Source organism: Poecilia reticulata, linkage group LG12 (genome assembly GCF_000633615.1).
Source record: "Poecilia reticulata strain Guanapo linkage group LG12, Guppy_female_1.0+MT, whole genome shotgun sequence".
Lineage (NCBI taxonomy): Eukaryota > Metazoa > Chordata > Actinopteri > Cyprinodontiformes > Poeciliidae > Poecilia > Poecilia reticulata.
In genome coordinates, this window is record NC_024342.1 from 3,191,568 (window position 1) to 3,212,358 (window position 20,791).

At 37.7% G+C, this 20,791-nt stretch overlaps 1 protein-coding gene across 2 annotated transcripts; it reads right to left on the reverse strand.

Moving 5' to 3' along the window:
- Positions 1 to 323: 323 nt before the first annotated feature.
- On the reverse strand, positions 324 to 20,007 carry pitpnb (phosphatidylinositol transfer protein, beta). Of its 2 annotated transcripts, XM_008423304.2 has the most exons (12): positions 19,927 to 20,007; positions 15,588 to 15,618; positions 15,222 to 15,367; positions 13,099 to 13,190; positions 12,904 to 12,911; positions 11,184 to 11,258; positions 8,491 to 8,574; positions 6,335 to 6,412; positions 6,134 to 6,238; positions 4,842 to 4,964; positions 4,566 to 4,652; positions 324 to 2,695 (listed from the first exon to the last, which is right to left on the reverse strand). In XM_008423304.2, exons 1-11 carry the CDS (start codon positions 19,944 to 19,946, stop codon positions 4,605 to 4,607), a joined length of 810 nt encoding a protein of 269 aa, XP_008421526.1. In that variant the 5' UTR covers positions 19,947 to 20,007; the 3' UTR covers positions 324 to 2,695; positions 4,566 to 4,604. The 2 variants fall into 2 exon arrangements, with proteins under 2 accessions (XP_008421526.1, XP_008421525.1); XM_008423303.2 differs by lacking the exon at positions 4,566 to 4,652.
- Positions 20,008 to 20,791: the final 784 nt, after the last annotated feature.

Below are 20,791 nucleotides of genomic sequence, written 5' to 3' on the forward strand. Positions count from 1 at the left end.
GCACACATGTGCTTTTACAAGTTTTTTGTGTGGATGTGGTTCTGAGAACCGACGATCTGACGGAACAAACCCATCCAACTGTCTGCACTCCTGAACACCACGCTAAGGAGCATTGGCTAAAGTGTAAAAGTACTCAGACACTTTAATATTTTTGATAAAAATATAAACTTCAATGTTTACTATGCACTACTATGATGTGGAAGTAAAATACATTTTTAACTTTTTTCAGTAAATGAAAATTGCAAGTGTGATGTGCAATTTAGTTTATAAGAAAATGACAAAGCACTTCTAATAAAACAATCATCTCATGAAGGAGAAACAAATCAAACACTGCTCCTTTTATTTGTTCAAATTTATTAGATATTCTGTTATGCTCCATTGTCTAGACCTTCTGTCACAGCCTGAAAGCTATGAACGAGGAAAAAGGTACTAATTGTTTTACATTCACTACTAATTCCCCTGAATGTTTGCCTTATCAGAAAGAGAAAATTTAATACATTGTGAATCTTTGTCTTTCAAAAAACAACAAAAAAAGAAAACATAAAAAAAACAGTAGATTTTGCAAGTGCTTATTCATGATTACAATAAGAAAACAGTATTTTTGGACTCCATCTCTCTCTTTTTTCCCATATATGCTCCAAGCCCTTTCCTCCTTACAGTATCCGTTGGCTGGGATAACTCCGCTGGTTCCGCTCCCATCATGACCAGACTCCCGGGCTTTTCACTCCTCGACTCGTAAATCAGAGGTCCAGCTGGGGAGAGTCTGATTGTGAGGGGAAGTCCGCCCCCTTAACTGTCCACCTCGTCTGATGCGCTTCGAGAAACTCGGAAAAAAAAGTTGGCGAAAATAAAGTGTTTAAATTTTTTTTTTTTTTTTAATTAAAACCGAACATGCAAATCAAACTTTAGTCAAACCCTTTGTCCTCATGTACTGGTGATATCGACATCTGTCCCTCTTATGCATGTAGAGCTACACATTCATAAGCATGGATGAGGTATGGTCGGCTCCACTTTACACACCGGGCTGATATTACCTGTTGTTAAGAAATCAGAGCGATATTGTAAATGAATAAATCTGACAATGCTAATAGCTCAGTGGCGCTCATATCTACAGTTTGTCCACTTTATTGGATTTCATAAAGAATACGCTTACAGTCGAGCTTCCATGTAACTTTGTGACAAAACTCAATTTTAGAGACACAGACCAGATCGTCAGCCTTAAAGCCACAACACTAACTACATTTTACCCCAAGCTCAAAATAATAATAAAAATACTAAAAAAACAAAAACAAAAAAATAACATCTAAACCACAACCTGCAGATGTGAAAATCTCACGTAACGTAGCCAAAAAAGCGAACAGGATCGCTTCAAAATCTAAAGCCATATCCAAACTTAGCCTAAATCAGAATAAAAACATTTTTTAGGCTCATTTCCTAGAAACATAAACGCAAATGGAGAGGAAATTAAAAAAAAAAAAAATCCCCAACAAACATGCGGATCTGCCTGGACCCATTTCTGACAGTTGAGAAATTTCTGGTTTTGGATACATAATCATACATATATTTATTTGGAAAAAACCCCCCAAAAAAACAAACCCTAACCCGATTCATGCACACTCACACTTTAGTTTTGCTTTGTTTCGTTGTGGAGGCTGTGCGAGCCGTCCGGTTAAAGCCCTAGCCGTAGGAGAGAAGGCCATGCAGCGACAGCATGAGGCAAAGTTCAGAAGGCTGGTTTAACCTGGATTTGAAGCTATCCATCTCAATCCCACTCCCCAAAAAAAAACCAGACAGTCCTTTAAGAGTGAAGGCAGTTAGAAACACTGACAAGCACACAAACGTTCACGCTGACACAAGTAGAAGGTGCTCCCTTGCACTCTGAACTCAGTAGAACTGAGAGAAGCTGCACTGCAGCTACTACATGCAGCAATGGGTAAAAAAAATTTAAAAATACAGATTCCACTGTTTGACAAAAAACATGTTGTGTTTGAATGCGGAGGAAAATTAAATGTTTGATATCAAAACCACCTCAGATTTCCAAACAGTGGGAGAAAGTATTCCCAGCAAACTGTCAGACAGACGGGACAGCAGGATGAAGCAGGAGCGGAAAACAAACGAGCTTTCAGGACAAAACGAAACAAATGGACAGTAGTGAGGGAGAAGTAAAATAGAAACAGTTATATTACAAGACAGGGTAAGCGGTCCGACACCTGCTTAAATAAACTGAATTTGTGGTGCGGACCTGTGAACCTAGAAAACAACATTCTAATTTGAAAGGCTTGGCTTCTGGAGTCATGGTTTACAGACCTGAATAAAAACAAAGCCCATTAGAATCAACTAACAATTACATATCAGGCAATTTTATGTTCTGTGCAAATTTTTTTTTTTTTTTATACATGTATGCAAAAACTTTTTTTTTTCTTACATTTTCTTATATGCTTTTGTGTGTGTGTGTGTGTGTGTTAACTGAGTGAACAAGAGGCTTGTGACAGGGATGGGATCTGTACAGTACTGTTAACCAATCGCATCAAACCCCCCCAATATGTGACACAGGACGAGAAGAGGCGAAGTCAGGGGGCCACTTTCTCAGCGGGGTGGGCGCGTCTCTGATGACATCATCATGACAGGGTTTGGTTGATTTGCCTCACTGCTCATGAGCAGCACTGGTGCCTCGAATCGGACCTATTTTACGCAGCTGGAGGTGCGGGAGAGAGAGAGGAGAGAAAAAACGGCATTTCTGCGGGTTAACGAGAGCCGACTAGCTGGATGTGTGCACACTTAAAAGTCAATGCGCATGTTTTGTTAGCGGCGACGCTCATGCAGTCCACTGAAGGAAGCAAATTCAGGTTAGCTTCATTCCTGTTAGGCATGGGCCAGCTACCAGTGTGGAGGAATGGAAAACCACTGGTGTTTTCCCATAATACTGTTAAAGCTGTTGAAAAAGCTTTCACTGCCCCTCCCCAATCTATTGCTGCACACTGTCGGTCAGCTAGCTAAAAAAGGCTACCAATTAGTGTTAATTAAGACCAGGTGTCTGAAACCGTTACAAATAAAATTGACATTTTGCCCTTAGTCCATCTAAATAAAACTCACTGAATGTTAAATAAAATGTATAATTTTCGGTTGATATTTACTATAAGAAATTTGCTATTTAAAAAAAAAACATCATTTCCATTTTTAGATTTTAAAACAAATTCAAACTTCGGGATGGATACGTTTTCTTCTACTGGATGTTGATATCAACCGAATGAGAAATCAGAAAATAACTGGGACTTTTTGCATCATTCTGTTGAAATGGTTCAGTCGAATTATTCCATGAAAAAAGTGGGAAAAACAATTAAAACATGCATATATCTATATTTAGAAGCAGTTTTTTTTAATTAAACTTTTAATTAGCCATTATGAAAGTCTCAAAGAGCCACTGCTGGAAATATTTGAAGCGTTGGATCTACAATCCCGTTCAAAAAAAAAAAAAAAAGCTGTTTAATTTAAGAAATTTATGCTTAGTTTATTGTTGAGTAGGTTAGAAAAAGAAAAAAAATTTTTTGGTGATGTTGGATTTTAAAAATGACTTTTTTTTGTACTCAAAAACTTTGGCTGATAGCCATTTTCCAATACCACTAAATTCACCACAAAGCTAAAGTTATTTCTGATTGGTGGAGGCAGATGATTAGTTCCATTTTCCATGGCAACCTGCTTCCATTTAAACACTAATACTAAATTCAGGAGCAATTTATTCTACTTTATAGCTTAAGATTTTGTATCAAAATAAAAGGTAAAAAAAAATCATTACAGATAATACACATTTAAAATATTAACACTCAAAGTTATCATACTTTGTGAATGTCCAACTGGCCCATGCCTAAATCCACTAATTAAAAAACATCAGGAAGAAAACAAAAACAAGATCAGAGGAAAACAAGATGGGACAAAACTTTGAGCTGGAAGAAAATATTAGAATGGAAGTGAGAAAGATGTGAACAAACTGCAGACACTAAAACACTGAAAGACATGCAGAACACGACCCTGTTCTTCATATATGGATCTCTCAGTAACGATAACCAATTATACATCAGAGGTTTCCTGCAAAACAGCTCAACCTGATGCTAACATGTTTGTAGATGCAAAATAGTTCTGCATCCACCACTTTTAAAGATCAATATCTGAAAAATCTGAACCTAAAAGTCAGCTTTTCTGTTAAATGAATGATTTAAATACGATACTTTACAATGTCCAAATCTAAAGCTTTAAAAACATCTTTCAAGGAAAAATTCTTTGGATCTTTTAGACAGATCTTCAGCAAAGATTTTTCAGTTCATTCTCAATTTTTTATGGAAATAACTGCTCTGTTAAAATGTAATTTTCAGGCCGGGTTAACACAAACTGGTGGGTCCATGGTAGAAAAACAGGGTTTATTAGTGAAAAGCAGAGCGATGTCAGAGGTAAAACGAAGCACAAACGTCTGGTCGGACAAAAAGTGAAACAGGTGGGCTGGGTGACGGAGTGAGGAGGAGGAGGGAGGTCGGTCCATGCAACACTGCCACCTCTCCTGGTCACAAACTTACTCAGCCTGCCTCTAGTGTCTGACCTACAGCGCAGCGCCTCTACTCGTCTGTTGCCGTGGTGCCTCGCACGTCACCTTTCTGACGCATCTGATTAGGGAGTAAACGCAGGTTAAGTTAGGAACGCTCACTGTGAAGTGTTGTCTCCTGCAGGCTGCTGAAATTACAACAGAAGTCTAGAAATCCGGGGGAGAAAAACAAACTGGACGTCTGCTTAAGTTGCTCTGACTCATCAGAGAAAGAGGGCAGCGTGTTCTAGTTCAGGTCTGAATGAATTACCTCCTCTAGCTCTTTCTGGGTCTCCTCCTCCATCCGCCGGATGTCCTCCATAGTCAAACCAACCCATTTGTCAATCCAGCAGAACAGCTGACGGTGGAAGTTGGTGAAAATTCGCTTTTCTTGCTGTGGAGAAAGAAAGAAAAAAAAAAGACAGGACAAACATGATTTAAATGACAGTTCCTCTTTATGGGCATCTATAAAGCAAGTGGACTGTTGTTCCAGAAAACATTTTTTTAAAATACTTGTAAAAGTATTCATACTGTAATATTTCCACTTTTTTTTTTTTTTTTAAACGTGGAACAAAATTGTAGGATGAAATGTAAATGAGTTGAAAGGTTTTTACAAAAACATAATTAATAAAAACTGTGGCTTTCACCATTTTTTCCTCAGTTCCAAAATTAAATCATGTTGCTCACCTAATGCCTGGTTCACACGGCAAGATTTTGAAAGTATCGGCCGATTTCCCAAACCTGAGAGATCCCCCACACACGACGATGTGTGGCATCCAGCAACACACCACACCATAAACTGATTTCATTCACCGACATTCAGCTGTCCGACAGGAAATCTTGCAAAACCTCTCGAGCTCAAATGTGACTTTGGAGTAAACAAACATGGCCGACTGGGAAGAAACAACGGTGATAGTTTGTGGACAATATTTATTTCTAGAAACGGAACTCCAAAAGCAGGAAGTGGACTACAGTGCAGGGCATTCTGGGTAAATACAACCAAAACAAACACACAATTCTAGCGCTAGTGAGAGAAATAGTTTGTGGTCTTTTACCAAAGATTAAAAATATTCTACAGCTGCTGAAATCAGACGCCACTCCATTTTTGTTTGCATTTTGTGAAGAGGGAAGTTGAGCTCCTTTCTTCTTCAGAGGTTTTCGTGTAATTTCCTTCAGTGTTTCTTGATGCAGTGCCACCATAGGCGAGGAGGGGAACAGGTTTTCCAAAGGGTTTGACACAGAGCATTGCGAAAGAGAACCACAGCAGATGAAAATGCAACAAATGTAGCAATTTTGGTCCCAAATTGAAGTGAGTCTACCGGGCTATAGGATGTAAAAACACCCTCAAATCGGAGCGGTACTGACATCTTTCTGAGCAGACCAGGTCTCTCTTTAACCACCACATAAGGCAGGAATATCCCTTTAGAGCCGTCCTGATAATCTGGGCACCCTTAAGAAATTCTGAAGGGGGAAAGCGGTAGGAAAATCTCACCGTGTGAACTAGGGGTAGCCTGAAACATAAAGAAGTCTTGAACATGTGTGATAAAGAGCAGTGTACGGTACCCTATGGATGAAGTTTTCCACTTTGGTCTGCAGACCCCACCATCTGAACTTGACAGTGACCAGTTTATAAGCACACATGTAAGGACAATCTGGCTTCAGCTCATTCTGGAGGGACACATCAGTGGAAAACAGAGGTGATCAATAACAGCTGTCACCAGGCCATGAACAAGCACGATGGGGCTTGTTGTTCATGGCAGGTACCTTCCAGTCAGAACCCAGAGGTCCTCTGCCCGTCTTGGGGGAGTGGAAAAGGCCGGGGTCTTCTTCTGGCTTGTAGTCCTGAAAGAAAAAGAACTAAAATGTTCAAATTCCTGCTGCAGACAAATTAAAAAAGCAGGCAGAAAACACAGACTGTTTTTTTTGTTTTATGGACGACAGCTTGTGAAAGCAAAGCATTGTGATGAAGAAAGGAAATGGTTTGTGTGTCACTGCAGCTTTAAAAGGTTGACCTTTCCGGGAAGAGAATCCTGTCCACAGAGTAAATAAAGCAAAGAAAAGTCAAGAGCAGTCAGACCATCTAATTATTCCCCAATTAGTATGAAGTTTGACAAGCCCAGTGAAATTTGAAAATGTATGAATCTCCATTTCATTTTTTTACTCCAACCCCATCCAAGGTCGTGGTTCTGCTTTAATCTGTCAGCTCTGCTGTAAAAAGTAGGTGAATACTGGGAACAGATGGACATTTAAGTTTAGCTGCGTCCAACAAGCTGATCCACTTAAGTCATTACTGTATAAGAACCAATAAGAAAGGCAGGGTCAGGAGAGACGCATTTGCAGTGAAATGTGTTTTATCAAACCCCGCTTGATTTTAAACAACCACTGTTCAGCAATAATCAATCAGAATAAGGCCTTTCATTTCTTTAATTTCTTTTTATTTCTCTTTCTCACCGTTTACGTTTTAATGATTTAAAGCCCCCCGGAAAACATTGCAGTTAAACAACGTTTAACTAAAGTTCTACCGGGTTTAGAGTCCCAGTTGGCTGAATTCAACTAAAAATCTAGAGGTTGGAGTCCTTGTCAAACGGTGTTTTTGACTAAAGTCCCAGAGGGTTAGAGTCCCAGTTAAACGACGTTTAACTGAAGTCCTAAAAGGGGTGCGGGTTTTAATGTTATCTTTTTTTTAAAATCTCTCTTTCTCACTGTTTATTCAATATCACATGCTGTTTCCATTTTAATTATGTAAAGCACTTTGAAATGCCTTGCTGCTGAAATGTGCTATACAAATAAAATTTGATTGATTGACTTGATTGATTTCAAACGGGGAACTTTTCTCTCTGCTTAGTGCAACAAAACTACTTATTATTCTGTTGGCTAATTTTAGAGGAACAAAACGTTATGAATTGGTGTTTAAGGCAGAGCATAATAGGGGGAGGTTGTTATACGTTACCAGGTGAACAAAGCTGCCTCCGAGGTTTTGTATAAAAGTAGTTCACTGTGCGAAAGACCAAGTTCTTTTCTCGCACTACCAAAAGACAATAGATAACACTCAAGAAAATGTTTTCCTCTAAAAAAAAAAAAAAAAGAAAACCCAGATCTTGATCAAATTTTAACTTCATATCAACTATCTCCCCCCAGAGATCAATAAGTATGGTGTTTACATATTAAAATATGATTGCATGCAATTGTTGTGCACAACAGCTCTGCTTGATGTGGTGAAGTACACCAGATTTGATATTAGGCAAGTTTTAAAAATGTACATTCACAAACCTATTACTCCATTTAAAGTGCTTTACGCTCTGGCAACAACATAATAATAAGCAGAATAACTTAATTGATAGATATTAAAAACTTAAACTCTGACAGGAATTAAATGAATTCCTTTTTAGTGAAATCATGTATTAAAATCTAAGCAGAATGAAGAGATAAGTTATTAAATTGTGCAGTTGCTTTTTCGTGCTATTGGATAGACTGTTGTTTTGTGTCCAACCTGCACAGGCTGACAGTTTGTGATTGGATCTTGAATATCCAATCAAGCCTTGAGTAACATTTTCCCTAAGTGACTGGATCGATCATTAATTAGACCAAAAGTAAAGCTCAGTGTTTCACCAAGCAGTAACCTTGTTAAATTGTTTTGTTGTTCCAAAAGAAACTTTAAACATTTCTACTGTCATTTGAAGAGTTTTCCAGTTACTATTCTTCTTAATCCAGAACTTTGGTATAAAATCATGCATTTCTTTTCTCAATCCAAAACACCCAACATGAACCCAAATAAGCTCTTCACCTTGAATTAGGCTAACAAACCAATCAGAAGTTGGTCAATTGAAATATTCTTCAAATTTAAACCAATAAATGTCTTCCTTTTTTTTAACTTCAGAGGTTTAACTGAACCCTGACGAATCAGAAGCGGTCCGACTCACCCCAGGGGCCACGTCTTCTTTGTTTGCAATATCTATGTGCACTACGTCTACGGTCCTCCACGTCTCCTCATCCAGGTCGTGCACCTAAAACAAAAACAACTACTTCATCAAAATGCAACTAGGATATCAGGAATAGACGAGATCGTTCCCTATGCCAAGGCTTAAAAATGATAGACCTGGAAGTATGAAATATGTTTAACATGGTCTGCTTCTGTCAGTTCATCTCACAAAGAATTATTACGTGCTGAAGAAATGTAATGATTATACATTATGTGAAGGAATTGTAATCAAAAGAATTATGATTTAGCTATAAAAGATTAAAGAATATAAAATGAGTAAAAATAATTTTAAAAACAATAATAAACTCTGCAATGTGTGTTTCTTGAAGGAAAAGAAGGAAAAGCAAAAAAAAAAAAAAAAGTAATTATGCTGTAACTTGACCTTTACAAAGCATTACCAATTAAAGAAGCATTTACAAATTTCAGAGAAGTTGTGTACATTGGATTATCAGAGTCATCTTTAATTATGAAGTTCTTCAGTTACAGTAAAATTGTGTTGGTGCATGGCTCATTTTTTGAAGGTTTCTTTGGGTTCTGGTGGGCTTTATTTGAAGGTTCTCAGACAAAAAAGTGCGTAATGAGACAGAGGCAGTGGGAAAGGAACCTGCAACGGCTGTGTTGAAGGTTAGGGCCTCTCCATGTGGGCCATGCTTAACTCCTGCGTCACCACAGCACCCCACATATTAGATTTTTAAGGGTTGCTTTAGGCCTAAAGTTAGAAAAACAAAATAACACCCCTGGGGCTCCATACAAGTGTATTGTAAAAAGTGTATTTCATTTGACTGGGAATTTCAATCTCTTGTAAAGGTAAAGCTAATTCTTGTTGACACAAATGGTGCTGCAAAGGTTGTCTGGATGCAAATGAATGAAAATATTACTTTATATTTTAACCATTGGGATGAGTTTCTACACAGTGTGTTTAAAAACGGACCAAGACTCTTGAAACAAGAAGACACTAGAAGTTTCATGGCAGCATGACTTGATGCCGCATTATGGAGAAATATACAGGTCCTTCTCAAAAAATTTGCATATTGTGATGAAGTTCATTATTTTCCATAATGTAATGATAAAAATTAAACTGTCATATTTTAGATTCATTGCACACAAACTGAAATATTTCAGGTCTTTTATTGTTTTAATACTGATGATTTTGGCATACAGCTCATGAAAACCCAAAATCCCTGTCTCAAAATATGTGCATATTTTATCCGACCAATAAAAGAAAAGTGTTTTAATACCAAAAAAGTCMACCTTCAAATAATTATGTTCAGTTATGCACTCAATAGTTGGTCAGGAATCCTTTGGCAGCCTTCAATGCGGCCTGGCATGGAGGCAATCAGCCTGTGGCTYTGCTGAGGTGTTATGGAGGCCATGATGCTTCGATAGCCTTAAGCTCATCCAGAGTTTTGGGTCTTGGTCTCTCAACTTTCTCTTCACAATATCCCACAGATTCTCTATGGGGTTCAGGTCAGGAGAGTTGGCAGGTCAATTGAGCACAGTAACACCATGGTCAGTAATACCAGTGGTTTTGGCACTGTGAGCAGGTGCCAGCTTGTGCTGAAAAATGAAATCTTCATCTCCATAAAGCTTTTCAGCAGATGGAAGCATGAAGTGCTCCAAAACCTCCTGATAGCTGCTGCATTGACCTGCCCTTGATAAAACACAGTGGACCAACACCAGCAGCTGACATGGCTCCCCAGACCATCACTGACTGTTGGTACTTAACACTGGACTTCTGGCCTTTTGGCATTTCCTTCTCCCCAGTCTTCCTCCAGACTCTGGCACCTTGATTTCTGAATGACATGCAAAATTTGCTTTCATCCAAAAAAAGTACTTTGGACCACTGAGCAACAGTCCAGTGCTGCTTCTCTGTAGCCCAGGTCAGGCGCTTCTGCTGCTGCTTCTGGTTCAAAAGTGGCTTGACCTTTGACCTGGGGAATGCAGCACCTGTAGCCCATTTCCTGCACATGCCTGTGCACGGTGGCTCTGGATGTTTCTACTCCAGACTCAGTCCTCTGCTTCTGCAGGTCCCCCAAGGTCTGGAATTGGTCCTTCTCCACCATCTTCCTCAGGGTCCGGTCACCTCTTCTCGTTGTGCAGCGTTTTCTGCCACACTTTTCCCTTCCCACTGAGGTGCCTTGATACAGCACTCTGGGAAAAGCCTATTCGTTCAGATATTTCTTTCTGTATCTTACCCTCTTGCTTGAGGGTGTCAATGATGACCTTCTGGACAGCAGAAGGTCATCATTGACCCATGATTGCGGTTTTGAGTAATGAACCAGGCTGGGAGTTTTTAAAAGCCTCAGGAATCTTTTGCAGGAGTTTAGAGTTACTTTGTTGATTCAGATGATTGGGTTAATTGTTCTTTCAGAGAACCTTTTAATGATATGCTAATTTTTTGAGACTGGGATTTTGGGTTTTCATGAGCTGTATGCCAAAATCATTAGTATTAAAACAATAAAAGACATGAAATATTTCAGTTGGTGTGCAAGGAATCTAAAATATATGACAGTTTAATTTTTATCATTACATTATGGAAAATAATGAACTTTATCACAATATGCTAATTTTTTGAGAAGGACCTGTACAATCCACTGTTTATACATTCACAATCCTGATTATTTCCTTACTTACGTTTTCTATTGTTCCCTTGTCGGGTTTGTGCCACGTCTCGATCTTTATCATGAAGTCGTCTTTCATGTACTCATTCTGAGACAGCAGAACAGAAAACAGATTCAGTCGGCCCGTAATGAGTCAGTCTAAAATCAGACGGATCGTGCCCCATGGTGACCAGCGGAGCTCATCTCAGCACGGAGGGTTAGCTAAACAAAATGAATGGAGGGTTGTGAGGGACACACTTAAAGCCCACAGTTTAATCCAATTAGGAAAGCAGACTTTGGACTGAAAGTGCAGTAGTGATGTTGCATCGCTCAGCTCTGCTCCATTTTAAACCTCAGCAGCAGTTGTTAGCTTTCAGGGAACTGGAACGCTGGCCAATGAGTAACGCTTGTAAAATGGAGTTGGATATCGTTACTTTAAATAACAATGGAAACAAATATTTGCATTCATAGGGGTTATACATGGATCATTTCAAGAGGTAGAAATAATGACACTAAATATAAAAAAAAAAAAGTAAATCAAACTGCTTGATTAAGAGTTCCTACACATAAAACAGATGCAACATCATTTATTTTAGTTATGCTGCTGCTCCAACAACAGTTTTGGTAGGTCTGCTGTTGTGCTGACATCTTTTGGTTTTCAGGCCATGGATTGAACAGAGCTTTGATGTATTCAAACCCTGGCATTTCGTTTTAGAACCCGACCCTGATTCTTCACCACCGTCTCCCTGATCTGTCTGCTCTGCTCCTCACCCTCTATGATGCTGCTTGTTCCTGAATGTTCTGACATAAACTCTTCCAGAAATAGGAAAAGTGGATTAAATCACAACCATTATCACAACAGCAAAGTTGGCAATTTTGAAACTTGGAAGGATTTGATAGAATATATGGTTTATTTTAAGCTCCAGTAATATACTTTCACTACCCTCACTGGCCATACTTTAAGTATGGCTTACACAAATGGCATTCTGGTTATTGTGATTGCTTTCAGCAAGTCAAATTTAAGACTTTTCAAGACCTTTTCAATGCCACCTTAAATAAAATTTAAGACCTGGAAAATTTAAATACGGGTGATAGTTGGGGGATCCTGCTGTATTACAGCCAAGCATAACAAGTGTATCCCACACTGAGGTACATTCAAGTTTTGTTTCTGTTTAAAATTACATATAAGAGAATATATGAAACACAGTCCTGCTGCCAGAAAATTTAACATGTGTGATTAATGTAAATAAGACAGACTTACCTTTTTTGTTATTTTAGTCCCTAAGTTATTCTACTCTATTATTTATTATTAATATATTATATCTATTAATTAGGCAACTTCTAAAGGTCATTGGTAAAACTGTACTTTATTTAGCAGCATTGGAGTAAAGTGAACTCAGTAGAAATTAATGCCAGTTTTCATGATATATTATATATAAAATAAACTTTCACTTCATAATTATGTATGATTAGCTTTCACGCTAATATTTTAAATCCAAACAACATAAATTGAAGTTGGATAGTTTTAATGTTATAAAATTGAGATACAAATACTATTTCAATGTGACGTCATCTAACTTATTAAAAACCATCCCTCGTTCACCTGAAACTTTTCACAGCAACTCTATCAAAACAAAATAAAAGGTTCTTCTAGTCTAAAGTGTAATCAGAACTACATTCTATTTTCCTCAGAGATGAGATTCAACAAATTGTGATCAGAATGAATAAAATCTTTATTAAGATTGTAAACTCACCGTCACAACTGCACAGCAAGGAGGGAAAGGCAGAAAGAAGGAAGAGATAAAAAATATCATTAGTAAAAAAAAAAAAGAATAAAGTTTTAGGATATGCAAACAAACAAGTACATTACTACACCATTGTCATTATTATTATTACACTATGAAGGTGGAGCGTAACCGTGAGTTTGTTTCTGTTCAGTGTGAACTTACTAGTGCGGCAGTATGGGTAAGCGTTCCAAGCTTTTTCGTGAAAAACTAATGCTCCCTCTGGTGCAATCATCTTCACATACCCAGGAACTTTACTGCAGTCAGAGAGACACAAAGAACATTTTTACACAAATAAGACATGTAAAATTATAAATATTATAGTGGATAGTTTGTAAAAGCCTTTAGTCTATTTTATTATTGTCAACGGGCTTCTAATGCAATCGTTAGTGTTAAAATCTAATCACTAAGCCAAGCAGGAGGAACACGGATCAGAGCTGTATTTCTTCAGGAAGACTTGAATAAAAAAAAAACAGCATTTCAATCTGAATTTATTCACATTTTATCTAAAGTAGATGTGAAGGTTGTTCCCTCACTAAACTGAACATTTCTTTCCCACTCACTGATTTATGCAGCTGTTCATGACACTCATTGAGAGGTTTGTGTAAAGATCAGCTGCACAGCACATCATTAGGTTTGGTGTTAGACATGGCTTGTTAAGACTTAACTACATAAACTGTGTGTTGTAATTTTCCACGCTTTACTCCTTCTGTTCATGCACTAGTTTTCTGCTTCTGCTTTGAAAGTATTCAGGCATGTTGCTGAACTCATCCTGGGTTCTGTTGTAAAAAACTGAAAGCTCTGGCCACCAATTGTAGATTAGAGTCCTGCAGAACACATCTGTCATAAAACCTTACAAACACAGGACAGACTAGATGTTTGGCTGACTGAACATTTAAGGAATGCTGGAAATGCAATTAGTAATCACACCAGTCAACAGAAAGACACAAACGCAGGTTTAAACATGAATCTTAAGGGACTCGCTTCTCACACATTCCAGGTACTGTTAGTGTGCAGCAAAAAGGATAACAGAGCTGTGTAAGTGTCAAATAGAGCAGCTGCATTATGGAAAATTCTAATTATTTTGGTAAATGTTGAAAATTACCATTTACTGGAATAAATAGAGGAGTTTTCAAAAACACTGCACGCATTGCACCTAAACTAATGAACAAAAACCCTAGGGCCTGTGGAAATCTCTTCATTTTATTTCAAACTTAATCTTGTTTTTATTTGTATTTCTCCATTTTCCATGTTTTGGGTGAGGCAGGATGCACCCTGAACTTGTTTCCAGGGCAACACCAGGTAGTCACGTTTCTGGACTGTGGGAGGAAACTGGAGTACCAGGAGGGAACCCCTGAATGCACAGGGAGAACAGGCAGGCTGGACCTGGAAGCCTGGACCGTCTTACTGAGAGACAGCAGAACTGATCAGGGCTCCACTTAATACATTTAATTAGTATTGAAAAGGCTGTGAGGAGCAGAACAGTCAGTCGCTGTCTTTTCATCGGGAATGTGAGAGTAAAGAAAAAGCCAAAGCTTGTTAATCACCCACTTATGAAAAAAAAACCACAGCAATATTCTGTGGGGGGCCAGGGGGTTTATATAGCAAATTCCATTTTATTGAGAAAATTCCAAAATTCCCAGTGCTTTTTCCAGAGAGCCTTAAGACAGAACACGAATAATTATTCTAATAATTATGTTTTTGTTTATTGTTTTTAAGGTTTTTATAATTATTGAGAGTTGAAACTTGAATACAAACTCAGATTAATTGCACACCTAATGACAAGCATCTTAAACCAACTTTAGGTATTTTATATTGGCCTATAGAATTTGCCAACTCACAGAATGGGTTCAGTCATAGACATGAAACCCGTACAAATGAAAAAACAAAAACACAGAACATAACCAAGTGGTGTCACAACATCAATGGAAATGTTTAACATATGTAGGTTAGGATATTTTAACTTGAAACCTTTTTTTGTTGTTGCTTGTTCTCATTTTCTAGGTTGACAATTCTGTTTATTTTGTACGCACAAACTGGTGAATAAAAAATAATTTAAAAAAAGCAAAAAAAGACATGAAACTCCTTCTTTAGTGCCTTCATGGCCTTAAGAGTTAAAAAGCTCTGACAAACCGAGGACTGATAAAACCCTAACAACTTTTCCTCAACACATTTAAATTGTTCAGAGCTAATAAAAGAAGTTAGTGCTTAATGATCTGTCAAGACCCATAGGTAGTTTTTCTGATTTTCAACCCTTAACAGAGCAATTACACAAAAACAAGACACACCTCTTTAGATGATATATTTTGTGTGTATATTGTCCCTTCTCCCCTTCCTTCTCATACGGTTCATTTTTCAGAACTTCGATTCCTTCTCCTCCTCCCGTCTCATTCTTGCTAGCCTCAGCCACAGAGTACAGTTGCCCTACTTGATACTGTAGGGAAAAAAATAATAAAATCAAAGCAGAGTGATAATGCAAATGTCACAAATCCTTACGAAGTAGAACAAAAAGTAAAGATTAAGCAGAGAAGCAACAGTTCCACTAAAAGACACCAGAGGCTGTAAGTTTCTGGACAAAATGTTTTGACTCAAATGAAGCACTTGGTACCAAAAAAACAAAACAAAAAAGAAAATTAAAAGACAATATCACTCACCTCTTCGACAGAGACTGGCAACACGACACGGCTGGGAGGGAAAACAGGGAAGATGTAGAAAAACTGATGTTAGACACAACCAAAACAATGAGAAATCACAAAACTCAGGAAAGGAGCGTTAGAAGAGAGCCTGTTGCAATAAATCAATTAAAACAAGATGCATCATTTCTGTTTACATGATTGTTTTTCTCCTTCTACCAAAGACTGGATGATAAAAGTCTTCAGTATCAACCAGCCTCCTGTTTTAAGGATAATTTTAATTGCAGAGAGTTCAGTACGCATTTTATTATTTTTTGTTTTGTTTGGTTGTTCTCTAAATGCATTTAGAATATTTAGAATGTCTTCCAGAAATCACTCCCCCTCCCCATCGATGAGAGGTGTACTTTGCCATAATCAAATTACTTGAAAATTGTCTCAAAACAACATTATCGTAATAATTTCTAGGACAATTTAACGCCCAGCAGCATTTACTATTATGACAGGTCTAGTTATAAGTTGATGAAACGTATCGTTTTAAAAAGATTCTGTTCCTAAAGTCTTTTTCATTGAATTTTATTTTCCAGCCAGAGAACATTTTCTAGCTATCTAAAGCTAAATTCAAGTAAGAAAACTCCTCTTTTTAAAGGTGCAGGATCTGTTCTGGTGTCATTGGTTTTTTTTGTTTGTGTATTTTTTGGGGGGGGGGGGCGTTCAGTTGCTCAGCAAGATTTTGAAGGCGTGTCTACTGCTTACATATCGCAACTTAAGAATGGCATTTGTGAAGCGAGAACCTTGTGGTGGTAAAAGTGTTGTGCGGTGCCTCCCACCTACTGCACACTTGCCAATTTGGCTCCTTGACAAGCTGCTCTGCTGCCTCAAAGGATTCATCAAATTCAGCCCACTGTTCTGACTTTGTGCTTTGGCACAAAATGCAGGAGCGCTATGAGGAGAAAGCGTCAGGAATGCCACATGGATTTTAAAAAATGCCTTTATACAACATGAATATGAATTATGTTTTTGAAGCATGCTTCAAAAACATAATTTATTTTGCACGTGTTACATGTGCAAAATAATTTGAAAAAAGTACTGCTAGCTTCTTGGCTAGATTTTGGTCAATGTGAGTAAGAGTCAGAAACTTCATGACCGAGCACTTTTTTAAACTAAAGATGCATTTAGAATTCAGCTGAACCTTTCAACCTTCAGGAAATCTCAGTTAGCTAGAGTCAGCTGCTGGTTTCGATTTGACATAGCTACTTACAGCTAGCAAAGCTAAAGGTGCTAACCGCTTAGTTAAGATGCTAAACACAGCTTAAATGTCGACTCATATCATTTTGGCTTTTACATAATGTGACGTTGCCTCTGATTAGAACATGAATATTGACAGTCTGGGCCAGATATTAGCAAGAACACACAAGGGCAGTAGCCCAGGGCGCCAATTTTTTTGGGGGGAAACAAAGATTTTTTTTAATGAATGAATGTTTTGCATTGTACTTTATATAAAACTCAAGTCAGTATCAGATGATTGTAGCAATAGTTTGGGATTTTCATTAGCATAAACGTAAACAAAGTGTTTGAAAATTATATGTTATAGTAATTTTTTTGGGAACAAAATGAAGCTACTGCTGCAATGATGTTTTACACCTACCATGCATCAAGACATGCATATGACAACTAATGTCATTTGTATCAGTAGAAAAACTTTCCTGCGGTAGACAGAACACCAACACTGTCTCCAGCCCATATGCCCTCTTCCTTGTATATACGGCCCTGGGGGCTGTTCACAGCAAGAGAAAGGGATGGGGGTTTTTTTGTTGTTTTTTTACATATATATAATTCCTAAAGAGATTTCAGACTTGACTAAAATCAGTATCAAGAAATTGGAAACTAGCCACAAATCTCTAGCTGTTTTTCTGTCCCCGTAGAGTCAACGCCAAGTCTTTCTTGAGCTACTGCGCACAAATTGTGAATTTACATTTTTTTAATACACGTTTCTTGATAAATATACCAAGTTTACGGCAACTGAGGCGTTTCAACTTAGAGAAGTGATTCACAGCAAGCAGTTAGCTTTTATTGTTTTACCTTCTGGACACACTCAAGTCTTTAATGTGATCAATGATATATCAAAGCCAGATCAGAAACATAAAAAAGCCAGACAAATAAGAAATGAGTTAAAACAAAAACCACACAAAATGTCTTCGTTTTACATCAGTTTGAGAGTCAGAACTTCATAAAAATTCCCTACTAAAAAGGTTACCATTTCTGACAGCACGCCATGTCTGCTATTCACACCTAGTGTAGACTTTAGACTGGTCTCCTGATAAAGAACTAGCTGTAGTTGCATATCTTCACTGCAGATAGTAGCAAAGCTACACGCTATAACCGCTTTGATGTTAGCATAAACAATGTGTCTTTAAACATAATCACTACAGAGCAAAAATCATTTTTAACTCTTGTGAAAATCATCTATTGATCACGCCTCGCATCTGCCTGTGGTTTCATTGATAAATATGCTTTGAAAAGCATCTGAAGCAGAATGTGTGTTTGCTCTGACAGACGTTACATATAGAGGAAAGATAGTGGGCAGAATTAAGTTTAAAAAAAAAAAGTTCATTTTAGTTTTCACATGAAAGATTTTTCTCAGTTTTCCTTATAATGTGAAATTATGAAAAGTTTTTTTTCCCCCAAATGTATTTTTAAATCTCAGTCCTTTGTGAATTTTATTTGTTTTTTGTTTCACTGATGTATTCGGGGGGATCGTATAACATTAGATATATTTTTTCTATGGTATGAGTTTGTACTTTTGATTAAATTATGCAGATGAACATGAGTGCAAGGTAAGGAGACCATGCATGAATGGGAAACTTGGAAGTGGATAGATAACATAAATGGAAATAAATATTTAATGTCCTAATGTTTTTTTATTGTAGAGAGTAAAACCTTCACTGACCATTGGAAATGACAATCTAACAGCAGATGTGTAACGTAACTATGAAAAAAAAATCACAGCTTAAGACGGGAAGACAACTGGCTTTAACTGTAATATTCAATATGGTGTCATTTATGCTGTAGCATAAATATGTGTTGCTTTTCTGTTGTACAAAAAAGTTATTGTTACGCATTTTTATGTCTAATTTTGGAGTAAATACTGCTACTCTTACTGGCCCCATTCCCAACTGCAACCAGCACATTTTTAAAAGTTACTGGCGAATTGTGCTATTGAATAAACTGAGTGGGGTTTAAAAAAAGGAAAATAGCTTAAAGCACACACATTTACAGACAGTGGCAGAGTAGAACAAGTGCCATTGTGTCAAGCCTGTCTGACTTACTATTACAGTACGTTCCAGTGTTTAGCATCTAGATTAGTGGTGATGTTTGACATTTTCTCCATACCTCCATAGTTTAAGATTTACATTCAGACAATCTGGATGAGAAGTCTCAACGAGTTCAGACAAAATCTGGTTTGTGCTCAAAACAACAGGTATATAGCAGGTATGGGCTAGCCACAAAGTAAAGCTTCGGCCTAAAATTTATTCAACTGCTAAAAAAACAGGACAATGACCAAGTAGGATGCAGTAATATACAACAGTCCCAGGGTCTTTACAGTACAGTAACCATGTTAACCTAGCCGCCCATGGCATAAGGCTAACTCTCTGCTAACGCCTGTTAAAGTAACAGCAAAGTGACCCTAAAGCTAACTGAAAGGGCGCAAATACAGTATGAGCGAGGCTAAATGACCCGACAACATTTTTTGTTGAAGTTCCGCCTTGACATTAAGCTTTAATTCAGCTGTTAGGCGTGTAGGGAATTGTCATGCTAGCAGCTAGCCCGGCTGCTGCAGCTAACGGTGCCACCTAGCATTTATGGTAAATCCGTCAGAGAAGGAGCCTTAATCTGTCACTCACGAGACCACAGCTTAACATTACGGCAATTTAAACATAAGGCTCGTTGCTAACAGGCTACGAGCTTCCAGCATTGGACCCTGCGTAATTAAGCTTGTGTTATTATTTTTTTGGTGTCGTTATCCAACTAAACCTGTAGTGTGGTTGTGGGTAACCAGGGCAGCCTTTTAGCGCAAGCCGTTTCCATTAAGGAGCTAATTATTCCCTCCGCTGGTACAACTTGGAGGCTAACGCTAGCTTGCACTAGCAACGCCTAAAAAAGACCGGTGTGTCCCGTTATCCACGTCCTGATCCACCGTGCTCAAAGCTGCCTTTTCACGCTAAAGTGCCCTTAAATACCAACAACGACGGCTTTAAACGAGTCACAAGTCTTTAGTTCATGCTAATATGTCGGTACAAAAATTGAAATATCCGGTTTAAAGATGGTAAAATATATCTTTTTAAAAACACTTCAGACTCACTATTCCTTGATGAGCACCATCTTCGTCACCTGGGCTGCGGCTGCGCAGTAGGCGATAACTTCTTACTGTGGCAGATCGTTGTGGTATATAATCAAACCACTCATCTGATTATAAAGATGTGATTTATAAAATTAATCTTATGTAAAATAATCTTAATTGAAAGTAAACTAGAGTTATTTTACTTAAAAATTAAACATGAATCTAAAACTTTAAATGTAAATGCACCAGAAAGAAAGTCAGACAGACATGATTAGTGTACGTCCTATAAGTCAAAATCAAAAATGTACGCTGTTTTGTATCATTTCAAGTATTTAAACTGTCATCCGAAGAGCACAAATTTCATTGCTTTTATCATTTAAGTATATTTGTCTGCAGTCTTGAGTTTGCTGCCTACATTCATTCTCTCTACGATGAAGATTATGGGAATCTATTCCATCGTGAAAATTTATCTCCACACATTACAACTACATTTTGTATTTTACAATAGTCAAAATACAAATTCTATTTGAAAATATATGTAAATTGTAGATACGTGAAAATGAATTTTCTCCAGTTGCAACACCCTTTCCGAAATCTACTATGTACTTGTTACACATTATAAGTTTTATTTCAAATATGTAAAATAGAAATGTGAAGCTAATGTCAATGCTCAAAGGTCTGAGATTTCACTGCTCAATAAGGCAGTATCTTCCTAAAATATAGGCTATAGCCATGACTGATCACTACCATATTTCTCTAGAATAGATGAACTGATGACACAAAATTCCTTTCTCACCCTCCGCGGATGATCTCTCTCATCCTCTGAGCTCACACACACACACACACACACACACACACACACACACACACACACACACACACACAC